The sequence below is a fragment of the Lineus longissimus genome, chromosome 7, assembly GCF_910592395.1.
Source record: "Lineus longissimus chromosome 7, tnLinLong1.2, whole genome shotgun sequence".
Taxonomy (NCBI): Eukaryota; Metazoa; Nemertea; class Pilidiophora; order Heteronemertea; family Lineidae; genus Lineus; species Lineus longissimus.
In genome coordinates, this window is record NC_088314.1 from 1,819,772 (window position 1) to 1,833,281 (window position 13,510).

Sequence of the window (13,510 nt, forward strand, 5' to 3'; positions counted from 1 at the left end):
TGTTATAAAGGTGGGGACAGTCACTACGAATGTCATCCACACCAACCACCAACCACTCCCTAAACATTTCATGATTGTAGCGTGGTTTTGCAAACCATTTTGCTGCGCACAGCAATCATTCGGAAGAATGTACAGCTTGAAACCACTGCTGGCACATCGTTGGAATATTTTGAATGACTCGGTTACACTCTGGTTAATTCAGCATCAATACTTGGCAGGTATTGATCTGTTCACATGAATGATGCATTCGCTAGAACATACAGAAACTCTCTAATGATCTTGCAAAATGAACTGATGGAGGAAGAGAAATTTGGGTTATGAGCAGACACCAGAGATATGGAAGACAGAATTGATCACGGACTGTCCTCATCATATAGGGGTCTTGATCCTCTAATCCCTCGATGTCTGCACACAACAATCGAAGACGAGGGATTCCTTTGCTTTTAACAGGCCAAGTGGTCTCCCTGATGATCTCCATTTCCAATGCAACTTCCGGCATACGAGACTGAAATCTAAGGCAACATCAGCATAACAGTTTAATGGCCACCAGCTTCCCAATGATTAATATTGGTGAGCTCAGCTGGACTACTGGGCTTCACCAGAATATGGCAATAGAGTGAAATCTCTGTTGAGCTGCTTTGACCCGGTATGATGAGTATAACTATTACTGCCGACATCGCCTTTAGACAGCTCCAGGCCATCCGGCCATTAGTGGCTGTCATAAAGGTAAAATATGGCATAATCTCATACAGCCAGTGATGACCATAACAACACTGGTACATCATCTCCTAATAGCTGGTTCAAAGGAATCTGGACATTGCAAGCAAGGTATTGCTATTAGTCCAGGCGATCAGGATACATCCCTGGTTCATCGCCAACCTTGTTGTTCCGGGAAACCCTACCTCAACCCTAGTGCAAGCCAAGTCTCTCCAACCCCTTTCTGCCTCATCAGAAAGGTCGTTCGGTCATAAACAAGTGATTCCATCATCTGAGCTGATTGGCTCCATAAACCTGATCCTCTGCTTCGACAATGACACCTATTTTATGGTAATTGCCTGAACCAACAGAAGAGTGGGCGCAAATTACCCCGATGGTGTACCCTGACCTGTCATGGCACAACAAGGAAGGAATGGCAACAAAAACTAGATTAAATCATACCGATGCCGATGACTTCCTTGTGTGGAAAGCAGCTGCACTTCCACCTCCAACTAGAAGCAGTTTTCTCCTCATGTCTAAATTATGACATTATTGATGTAAGAGACCCTGAGTAGCCAGAGGGGTTACTTGGTCTGCGTAGCTGACTCTAGAGACAGGGAGTGGTCATTGGTAGACATTGGCTATATCATACTATTACTGGTCGTGAATGCTGGCAATTGATGAAATATTGGTAACCATCTGGCCAAGTCATTGCTTTTTGTCAATGGATTGTGTGACAATCTTCAGTGTGACTGTGTGGATGGTCAGTGATGAGACCTACGTCAATGTAGAGCTGGAGCCTTGACAAAGACGAAGAGGGCACTACTCTCCAGCTCTCGTTGAGACTGAAGTATCCCCTCTAATGAGGGTAGTGATAGGCTTCATCATCTAATGATCTCCAGGGCTGATCATCATGGAACAAATTCTTCCCACCATCGCTCCCAGCAATCTTGTATTGATCAATGTCCTGTGAGTTGCATGTCATCTGCCGATAAATGCTTCAAGCTGGTAAAATAATACGAGTTCGATCTTCTGAGACCTTCATCTAATCATGTCCGTTAACAAGATGTGTACTGTATATGATTTTCTTTGGTGAGCCTCCCTCAGAGGTCGGAGTTTTAAGACAGGAGCTTGGCAACAGGTTTCCATGGTTATGGTGGCTACTCTGGTTGTCACCGATAAGGAGACAAAGATCAACTACCGCCGTTCAAGTGATTACCTGTAAATCATCTGCATTGGGGAGGACACAAACAGACAGGCATTAGCAGCAAAAGTATGCCTTGGAATCCACAATCAAAGGCAGCAATCAAAGACACCTTAGAACCGATGGTTAAAAGAAAGCAAGCCCAAATCATATGACGTCATTTGATTCAGTTAAGTCAGGCATGACAAATCATTATTCTGCCCTCCAACATGGCTGACCATGAAAACACTCTATTGTGTCACTCCTTGTCCTATCATAGGCATGACAATGGGTGCGTTTGTCTGGCCATAACCAGACATACCTATTATATGTCAATATTATTGATCTGATTGTATGAACTATGCACAGTTCAAATAAGCAGATCTTGAACCCACAGGAAGGTAAACAAGAAATACACACAGTTGAGGCAAAGAAGTGTTGCTCAAACAGTGTGAAGTATTGCTAGAGAGGCAAAGTGCTTGCGAAATGATCCTCGACTGGCAAACTGAAATAAGACTTGAGAGCAGGTTACCAAATCATAACTGTCGAGGCATTGTGTTTTGTAGAGTACATCTCAACATTTATCACTTCGGACCTCCCTCTGATTAACCACCGACAGACTGTGGGTTCTTTTCCCATTGATTATGATGATTGGCATGTTACTTTCTGTTGATAGAATGAATTTGGCATAAACAGAAGAATGGGGGTTTGGGGTTGGGGCTGCCCGAACAGGGATGGCAGGCTACCGGAACAAAGATGGTTGAGAGCATGGTCAGATAGCTCATTCCAATGATAACTCACCCATTTTGTCGGTAGTTACAGGCATAGCATGCACCAACACTGGTTCAACTTTTATCATAGTATTGACCACCTGTAGCATGTCTTGCTTACAGCTTTATCTTTCGTTTCTTGAAAATCAACTAACATAGCTGCTTGCACGCACAACTGATAGCGCCTGCCAAGATTTCTGATAAATCTTCCTTGGATCAATATTTGGGTCAGAGCATGAGACTGGGGAGATAGTGTAGATTCCAAGTTTCTTGAGAAAAAAACTTTGAAATTGACCAGAATTTTGAGAGTGAAGGACTTCTTTCCTTGAATCCTGAATCTGTGCCTCCATCAGAACACTTTATCATGTTTGAATTTTCTCAGAAAAAAACGCAAATCATGGCCGAGTTGAATCCACCATTTTTGCAATTACCAGAAGTGAAAGGAATCGGGTATATTTCAGTCAATAGATGGTTATCATGTATGAGTAATTGCATGTAGATTTGTGTTACTGGCATGCATACATCAATTGAAGTACTTGGCCAAGATGCATGTGTTCTTGTGCAATTACATGTATGATTCTTGTACATGCACATGTGACAGAATATTATATTTTTACTTCTGGGTTGGTACCACTTTGCAATCAAAGCGGGAGTTGGCAGATTTCTAAAAGATTAAGTGTTACTTGACTTTGAGAATTCATCAAATCATGAAAATGAGCAAATTTGCCAGCTTTTATAGCAACATGAAATTTCATGGTTTGCTCATTTTGCTCGCAATGGAAACAGATTATCTTCAGATTTCAAGTTAGCATACCAAGATTTGAGTAATAGAATCAAATCATCAATTTGCGCAACAAACACTGCGCAGTTCCTACGTTAGCAAGGCTGAAACAGCTTTCATTACGTTACACCCATGTTTATTGGCGACGCAATGCAGACAATTTGATGACTTCATATTCATATCAATAAACATTGATCGATAGGACAGATTTACACCGACGCTTGCTAAAATAGACCACAGAAGGTATTTATAGTTTGATTGTAGATTTGTAGCCCTTGATATTGGTGCAAATGTCTTTTTTTAGAATTTTATGAAACAGTTTAAATGTCACTGGTCACTGGTCTAATCAAAGGAATCAAATGTTTTGAGTGACAACCAGATGCAGGGTTGGCATCATGATACACAAGGCTCAATCAAAATTATCTCTCTAGATTCGACGTATTGCCTGCAAGATGGGGACACGCCAGACCGAAATACTGTCCATAATAAATGGTTTAACACTGCCAACCAAAGGAGACGAGGACAGCAAATAAGGTTGTGATGATCCATATCCAACCAAACATTTGATTGCGTCACGAGAACAGACTTCACTAACAACTAGCACAAAGCATCAATTTAACTTACCATTCCTGTCAGGAACCGTCAAATAGACCATTTTGTGAGTGACCTCCTCCAGCACAGTGAATGTCACACCATTCATGATCGTACAAATCTAGTCCCTTCTTTACAGATAAATATTTCAACAAGTCTACAGTTCTTGGGTCCAGTTTACAGTTGAGAATATTTGCCTCAGTACGTCCTTACATACGCTCTTGTTCAACACAGCAGGATATCACTGAGATCCTTTTAGTCCAGAAGAATTCATAGGCCGGTAAAAGGTAAGACTGCGTAACTTTGAAGTTTGACAGCAGATATGTTCACTGCAGTAGAAAAATGTCGACTCCAAAGAAGTTCTGAATCTTTTCCTTGCACACTTGATCAATATTAACAATGGGAAGTTTGTCCATCAGTCCCTCACAATCCAGATAATGTCAATCAGAATACCTCTCGATAAGATGAATCACTCAGTCTGCTCAGGTGCTGGAGTGGCAGAGAAGGTTCTAAATCCTGATCCTAAAGTCACAGACCAAATGGGAAGAGTCAAAGAGACAAATAACGCACTGGAGATCCACCAGACCTTGGCTATAGCATGATCACACACAGAACTCGCCAGTCGACCTTTTCACAACATGCCACCACCCACAACCAAGAAACCATGAAGGTGTTTTTCACTATGGACACGAGATCTTAGCGACATATCACCAACAGGACTCAACAACCTTCGCTCAGTTTTCAGAGCATACCAGCAACCTTACAGCTTCGAGGAAACACCCAGGTGTCAACTATGCAGACGCTGAAATGAAGCGACACTCGAGCAAATTCTGCACAGCATGTGAGTGATTAAAACAAGTATTAAAGGCTCCACCCTTTGTAATTAAGATGGTTACTAATTAAAGATGATTATTAATAGAATATTGAAGGACAAACATGACACCTCCCTTCTTAGATATATATTTGCTAAAGAGCAGAGGTCACACCCTAAACAAACCTGTTGGTGAATGTGAGAGACACCAACAGTGCTCAGCCGAGCTCTTGTAACCAACATGATACCTCAGTCAACTTCTTACTTCATGGCAACGCCTCCAACAGTTTCAGATTCAGTAACTTTTCCAATAAACCTTACCTACCATTGTAGAGCAATACCACCAAACATAGACTGCCAATACTGCCTGTTCTACAATGTCTATTCTCTGACTTCAGGCTCTGGAAATCAGTGTATTCCATTCCATTGAACACTTACCGTGTAATAGAACAATCAAACATCCTGAATTTCAGAATTCAACCAAGATCGAGACCAAAGACAACACTGGACACTCTAAGACAAATGAAAAGATTGGGCCATAATCTTGTCAAGAAGCTGGGAAGAACAAGAATATCAAGAGAGACGTCTTTCGCATATCTGCAGCACTCCAAAGCTACATCTCTGGCTGAGATAGAGAGACAAGAATGCTGCCTTGAGCTGTGTTACCGAAATCCAGAAGGAACCTTTTTTTCACCCAAAAGACCACGAAGCAACTTTAACTTTTTTTATCACATCCAACGGCAACATCACCATCTTGAACTATTAGCGTAATGAGCACGTCTAAAAACAGCTTCGCAAAGCAAGAAGCTATAAAGTTACGCATTGATTAGAAATCAATCATCCAATAACGTAAGCCCAGGTATAAAAAAAATCGATCAAATCATGTGATCTTAACCTTATTAATAGAATACTGATACTTATAAACTATTTTAAACTGCTTTGTGAAGTCACATATATACTTTGCACTATTTATACCCACTAATCAATGGAGCCATATAGGGAAACATCACACATCTAACGTTGTCACGGCAACCGTGTCTTAGAACTTGGCTATTCTGAGAACAAAAGATCACTAAAGTGAGGGAGGGGTTCCATTAAGAGAGTGGGAACGTGGGGGTTTTCATGACAAGCAAAGGTTGTGGAAAACGCTAATGGCGTGCGAGTCTTCTACTTCCAGTAACCTTTTTGATTGATTTCTCAACAAATACAACCAACTACCCAAGTTGGTGCCTGATGTTATTTCGAAATAATAAAACCAGTCCTCCTTGTTTCACCACCAGTACAAATCAATAATACTTTGAAAAAACAGCCAATACCTGAGGCTGAACTTTAACCTATAACTGCCGTGGATTGGCGCAATTCACCATTCAGCCATAATCGGCTAAGCAGTGTACCAAGAGGGTAATTTTAGCCAGGCAATGCTACATCCTGAGACCGACAACCAAGAAAATTGCACGAAAATGTCATGTCCTCCGATGTGGCTATTTCTGGCAAATGGCAATTTGGTTCAGCTCCGTGCGTGATGATTCAAAAATAGCAGTGATTATCTTCCTGAGTTGTCGCACATTCGGTCCCAGCGCGACAGTTCTCAACTTGGGGATTCCGACGTGCAAGTTAGGTGAGGACCATGTGCGGCAATTTGACAGAAAGATGAACGACTTTATAGTGAGTTCACATTTAATGATAATTATCCGTTCTCTGTCGACATGCAATGAGGACATATTACCATGACTACTCTTCCGCAGGTTATAACACGCCATTTGGTAGGGCAGAAGACCAGCAACATGACCTTTTTGCTCATCAACACCCAAGATACGTGTACGCCAATTATTACCTGGCCATTGGCTATTAGCAAGAACATGTTTAGAAACACGCTTGGCAACATTACTATTGGAAAATGGCCATGTCAGTTCTGTGTTCTATGTATACATGACGAGTTGTATCGGTGTGGTGACAATCAATATCACAAACAGTTGTTTTTCCCTTGAGAGCATCTGATGAAAAGTGAAAACAATGTTGTTGATTTCATGCAGCAGGTCACGGAACACATTAGAACACAAAAACTAATGTATCGTTAAGCGGCCAGCAAGGCACTTTTATCCCAACCCATCATTACCGAGGATCACTGGGTGGGGTACCCTTCAAACCCCAAAACAACACATAAATACCGAGTTATACATGTTCCCCTTCGAATTTGCAGATCCCGGTGTTTTGTGATCAAGATCAGCACTAATTCAATTGGTTACTATAGATCTCCTCAATGCAATCAATTTGATGTTGCTGTCGAGTCATGCCAAGTAATATAACAGGACATCAGATACATGTATCATAGGTCAAAGGTCAATATTGTGTGTATGATGACAAGTCAATAAAGGGTCAGATGAAGTTCAGAGTTGCGAATTCATACACAGTGTAGCTCATGTAAGTCATGAGGGCTCCAACTCAGGAGTCTCATTCTCTTTTTTTTCTGTACAATTTGACAATTTTGCATTAATACGTTACAGGACAAATAGGTCACCCTACAAAAGTAGGTCGACCTGACTCTGTGATTCTGACAGAAGGATGTTCAAGGGATTCATTACATTTAGGATCAGCAAATGGCAGGCACAGCCACGAAAAACAGTTCAATTGAGCTTCAATCATACTATAAAGCTGGCATGACAATCAGTGAGCAAGACCATATACATGTATACATATTCTCATTTGACAAAAACAATTGTTATACAAATTCTTGCGTTTATCAATCAATCAAACTTTTTTTTACCTTGCCACTCTAACCAGATGTTGATTGGCACTGCCATAATTGATTACTATGAGTATGAAGTAGGCCAAGAATATGCGCAATACACGTAGGCCTACTTTACAACACACAACCCTGCATGGCATCACAAATTGCTGTACATTTACATGTAAGTCAAAGAAACACTCTTATAAGTCAACACTGAAGGAAACTTTCTGATAAATGTAGGTGCAGGGAATACCTGAAGATCACAACACAAGACAGACACTACCATGAAGTCTCCAGCTGAGCGCATCCATCCTTAGTTGAAATGTATGGAAAATTCATACATCATTTCAAAATTCCATTATTTCAAAACCTCGAGCGCGCAAACCAGACAGCCCCTACTTCAAATTTGATGCATGATGCTGTGTCCTGTATGCATAATTTAGCCCCAAACCAGGTAGTCAACTGCACAGCCATGCCATACTTTGACATCTTTTCTATATTACGCTTTCATTCATATGAATTGATATTGATTTCTCACATAGTCGGTCATCACAAATTCAAGCAAATATTTTCAAATCAAATATACCAGGAAGGAAAAGTCTGAATTCGATTTGGGAAGATTACGAGGAAAATAAAGAGACTACGCAACAGCGAAGTGAACGACAGGAAATTAATACATGACAAATATTTTTATATCACATTGAATGGCAGGCAATATGACGTCAGATGACACATCATATCTAGACACCAGGGTTGGCGATCATACTTATTTCGAAACTGGCTTGACTCAAAGAGAACTTACCAGGATTTCCATTTTCACGAACGTCACCATTGGAATTTGTGTCCTCGACCGTCAGATGTTCAGCTAATTCCGCAAGTTCTGTAACTCCACGTTTATTCTGGAGAGTCAGAGACAGACGTCGTTTGAACTTTTTAATCATTTTGCAAGCGTCTTTTGAATGCGCCTTGCAATCGGTCGACACCAGTATGTCCCAAAATGTATCCAAAGGTTAGAGGTCAATCATGATGTTACAATGGAGGCACACCTGCAAAGACAAATGAACACACTTCATCAGATATATTCCAAGTACATGTATTCTTTAAATTTACTTTCAGTCGTAATGTATTTTCAAAACAGACTTTTTCATTCATATTTCATTTATTCGTGATATTGACATACGCATATTCATATTTGTAATGCAGTATGGAGACGTTCCAATACGCAGCCAAAGGCCGAAGGTCGGACATACATGTACCAAAAATGATAACAAACATTCGATTCAACCCTCTGCCCGAGTGTTGTTAGATTTGGCCGAGAACACAGGAATTCATGGAAACCATTAGGTTTTTTATTTGAAATCACTCAGGTCATAATAGTCATGATATTTTGATATGTAGATGGCAAACAACTGCACAGCATTATGGTACCGGCACTGTAACCATGGCAAAATTTGCAATAATCAAATTTATCATATTTCCTTGCAATAAGCATGGCTTTTGAACTGGATTTGGAATGGATTTCTGTCTACCGTTCACTGTGTAAATTTTACATATTGTGGGAACGAATTGAAACCATATCTATGTATGCATCTTTATGTTCAAGAAGAGGCCTCCGCCCACTCACATAAAATGCACATGACAGCAGAGGTTACATGCTCCAGCAAGGGATCAGTCTCCAAACAGCGCCTAAGGAAAAGTGTCAGTGTTGCTTCTATCGCTACCATGGTAACTAGCCGCAAACATCTGCTGATCAGCCCTTGCTGCATTCATCAACCCCCCTCGACTGGTTGTGGGTGGTTTCACATTGTGATGGGAAAAAGCACTCCCATCAGACTTCGTATTGGTAAAACTTTCAATTTACACGGTATTGATCCTGGGCTTTTTCGTCGACAGCCACGTTAATGCAGATCAGAACAACAAAGCTCAAAGCACCACGTTTGATATTTTGACTCTCTGCCCGAGGGTTAATAGCATGAGCACGGATTTTATAATTTGCTTCACATTGAACATGACCTAACCAAGTCTTGTCATTTTGCCAGAGTCATGTATGTTGCAACTGAGACAATCTTGGATCAAAGAGCAGCCAATGATGTTGTAAAATGACAGATACATGATGTGAGAAGAGCAGCATGCCAGGATCTGACCAGGATTCATAGGCTAGCTATGCATTGCCCTTGGGTTCCAAGAACACTGGTCACATCACACTGCCTTTAGTGATTTGGCATTTAGAAAATGATGGCAAACGACAGCCATCCCCGAACTTCCATGGCAGCTGAGGATGAGGTAGCATTAGCAGAATGTCCACCACCATTCACTCAACCACTCGAGAAGCCATCCAACTTCATTGGCAGCTGACAATGACGATATATGATCGATGGATACAATGGACAGGCACAGTAATGAAGAGACTAATGGGCGGGAAAATAAGGATCGGTTAGACTTATTGATATAAAAATAGCCAGCACCTGACACCTTGTGGTGTAATCATTATCATGTCACATTGTAGTACATTTGTACATTGTTGGAAACGGTTGGGGAGGGGGTCTGACTAATCTCAAACTTGGAGAAGGTGTGCTAACTTTCACCATTTTAAAATGTTGTACAGACAACACAATGTCAATACAAACGCCCTATATGCTTGACCTACTTGGTCTCTTACTTTCCTTGTTGGCAAACAAAGCATGTCCATATGATTCGATACTTTGCCTGGCTAAGATTTCAATGTCTAGGCACCCCTCAATGCAATACTAAAATAATAATTGGAACGACCTATATGTCATGTTTGTGAAGCCTGAAGGCCTTCTTTGAACTTGAAGTTTCTTCTGCTAGAAAGTATAGTGGCAAGGCGTGGAATATTCTTGATGATGTTTAGTTTAGTCTCCGTGTTCACCAAATGTCTAGCACAGTGTATGACACTCAATGTTCAGATAAGGGGCCCTAAGACAATGTTTTAGCCCTTGCTCTTTCCTCCCTACTGATAAACTGAAAAAAACAATCTCTATAGTCTAACATAAAACAATATCATGATACGTCAAATATCAATAACACGCATATTAGTATTACACTGTGACCTCCCCCCCCCCTTAACAAAATGTATAAAGCACACCTATCTCAAGCCAAATGAAATTACCCATGTCAGTTCAAGTCAATGAACTTAGAATAAAAATAATCATTTCATCCCCCAACTACTCCATAGCAACCAATGTGAATTTATGAGCTACCCTCCCTCACCAATATAGATGCTGAAATAAATGATGTCACCATGGTAACCAACGACAAAGTGACAATCCCACGCAACATGTACGCCATTTACCCAAGTAAAATTGGTGAAACCATCTTCAGATTTTGAATTGGTGAAAATTGGTAGTCTGCGACGAATCATTCAAAACACATTGTATCATCAAGAATTAATAATGGTCTTTTATTGATTCTTGGTATTGTGAATAGTATGCTCAGCGGATGGCATCACTACAAGTACATGTATGCATCAGTAAATTGCTCTTCTTGTCAGCAGTTTGATTTAATTATTCCTTTTACAATTTTTTGGCAGAGTCTTTGAAGTATGGCATCATTACAGTGTCCTTCAACGGCTTCTTCGGACTTGCAAAAGGACATCTATTGTCCCCATGTCGTGCGTACCATTGTCAATTACATCATTACATTATTTCCAGAACAAATTTTGGCAATAATCCGACAATGACAATGTGGCAATACGTCCACTGTCAACACAACACACTTTTCGTTCGGATGCCATCAACGTTTGCCAATGTCAGTAAGAAGCAAAATGACTTCACTGACAAAATCATCAATCATCAACATGAAGAGGATGTTGCGATGGTGTTGTTGGCATTGCTGCACTATTTTGAGTATGGACTAGAAGACCTCACACCAGGCAGAGTATCAGTAGAGGAAGCCACTGCTGGCCACAACAAACAAGCAGCAAAAAAAAGATCGCATGGTTGCACACCGCATGATCTTTTGTTCGTTGTGCCTAAATTAGGTTTGTTTGGGCCGGTGGTTTCCTCCGCCTGGTGGAAGGGTCTATTTGAGTGACTAGCCCTGTCCACTGCTGGGTATGACTTCGATAGTACTGTAGTCATTGGGCGGTCACAATGGCGTCATCACCAAACATGAAGGCCAACAGAGTTTTGTCTCTACCTTTGCCTGGTTATACTACCTTCGTACCTGTACCACTACAGCTGACAGGCCGGAATATGAACAAAGAACAACATCTCATGAACATGACATGCAAAGATGAAGATGCATGGAATGATGGATCATGGATGAACAAAACAAACAAAAATAAAAATATGCTGTATTCCAACAGATTCTCTGCACCATAAGTACAAAATGATAAGTCATGGAGACATTCAATAGATCAAAACGTCATTGAAGGTGAGTATTTCGATGACATCAGAACTTATTTACACTGATAAATCGCATTTTTTGTGGTTTCACAAGTCGGCAAATTGAGAACTTACCAAAATATTTCTTTATCTCTGTTTACCCACAATTCAAAGCGGGCTTATAGCGAACCGCGGTTGTTTCGCTTCCTAACCTTTTCGCCCCCAATCGTTTCGCACCAAACCGAAGTTGTTTCACTTCCGGGGACTTTTTTGTTGGGATTGAGAAAGTACCCCCGGTATGGCAAGCCAAAGCGGAATTTATTCAAGACTTTAGAATTACCATTCAAGAAGTTAAATATAAGTTCTAGAAGGAAATATATGTTCAAGACTAAAATATGTTCAACCTTGAATCAAATGTTTTCAACCTTGAATAAAATATGTTCAACCTTGAATAAAATATGTCCAACCTTGAACAAAATATATTCAACCTTGAACAAAATATATTCAAGACTCACGTGACCATATTCAAGACGCACGTGACCACAAAATTGATGACGTAGAGCGTAGAATCTGTGGTACTTCCGATGCGTTCTGTTTCACGACAGGCATTGCGCATTTTGAACCTATAATTTGCCTGATATGTCTGTGAAACATGTATCGACTCTGACATTCACTCGGCATCCATGTCATGATGTGTAGGATTACAGTACATGTCAGGTGTAGGCGGCTAGGTACGTGTACAACCATGTGTCAAAACCTCGTGCGAACAATTCGAGCTCCGAAACGCAACACAAGTACCATGGGTTCGGGAAAGTCCGGACGCGGGTTCGGGAAAGTCCGTAAAGCATCAAAACATGAGCAACTACGTCATCAATTTTTGTGGTCACGTGCGTCTTGAATATGGTCACGTGAGTCTTGAATATATTTTGTTCAAGGTTGAATATGTTTTGTTTAAGGTTGAATATATTTTGTTCAAGTTTGAAAATATTTTGTTCAAGGTTGACAATATTTGATTCAAGGTTGACAATATTTGATTCAGGATTGAACATATTTTGGTCTTGAACATATATTTAACTTCTTGAATAGTAATTCCACGGTCTTGAATAAATTCCGCTTTGGCTTGCCATACCCCGGAAAGTACAAGTGTCAAAGTAGATGTGCTTTCCTAGGCTTTTTCTGCAATGCATGAATGTATGGATGTATGATATTCATGTATACGCATGAAATTCCGGGAAAGTGTGGACCACGTGCGTTTATTTACATCACGTGACCTGCTATCGCGGATTTTGTCGCGGATTGGATATCAATATAAGGCCATGGGAATGATTAATTCGGTTTACTATCAACCTCCCGCATGGGTTCAGAGTGTACTTCAATTTTTTTCATTATTTTTGAATAATGACATTTTTTCAATGCCTCATGTTGATGACTGACCCGATTTCCATATACTGGAACTTGCATAATAACATGTTCACCTTGACTGCTTGATGTTCACCAGTAAAATCAGGCTGTAAACTGATACTGAATAATGAAAAATGAAAAAAGCCTCATTATCTTTTTAAATCTCTCGGACGGTAAACCAGATTAATCACTTTCATGGCCTA

At 40.5% G+C, this 13,510-nt stretch overlaps 1 protein-coding gene across 4 annotated transcripts in view; it reads right to left on the reverse strand.

Annotated features, from left to right (window-relative positions):
* LOC135491747 (cyclin-dependent kinase 17-like) overlaps nucleotides 1-12,130 on the reverse strand; it is a 45,723-nt gene extending 33,593 nt beyond the window's left edge. For 2 of the 4 annotated variants that reach the window (XM_064777868.1, XM_064777865.1), the window contains exons 1-2: nucleotides 12,042-12,130; nucleotides 8,363-8,606 (exon numbers count right to left, since the gene is read on the reverse strand). In XM_064777868.1, the coding sequence (XP_064633938.1) occupies nucleotides 8,363-8,501 (139 nt within the window). In that variant the 5' untranslated portion in view covers nucleotides 8,502-8,606; nucleotides 12,042-12,130. Of the gene's footprint in view, nucleotides 1-4,054; nucleotides 4,435-8,362; nucleotides 8,607-12,041 lie in introns of those variants that run through there. The other 2 variants (XM_064777866.1, XM_064777872.1) reach the window with 2 other exon arrangements.
* Between the last annotated feature and the right edge of the window lie 1,380 nt (nucleotides 12,131-13,510).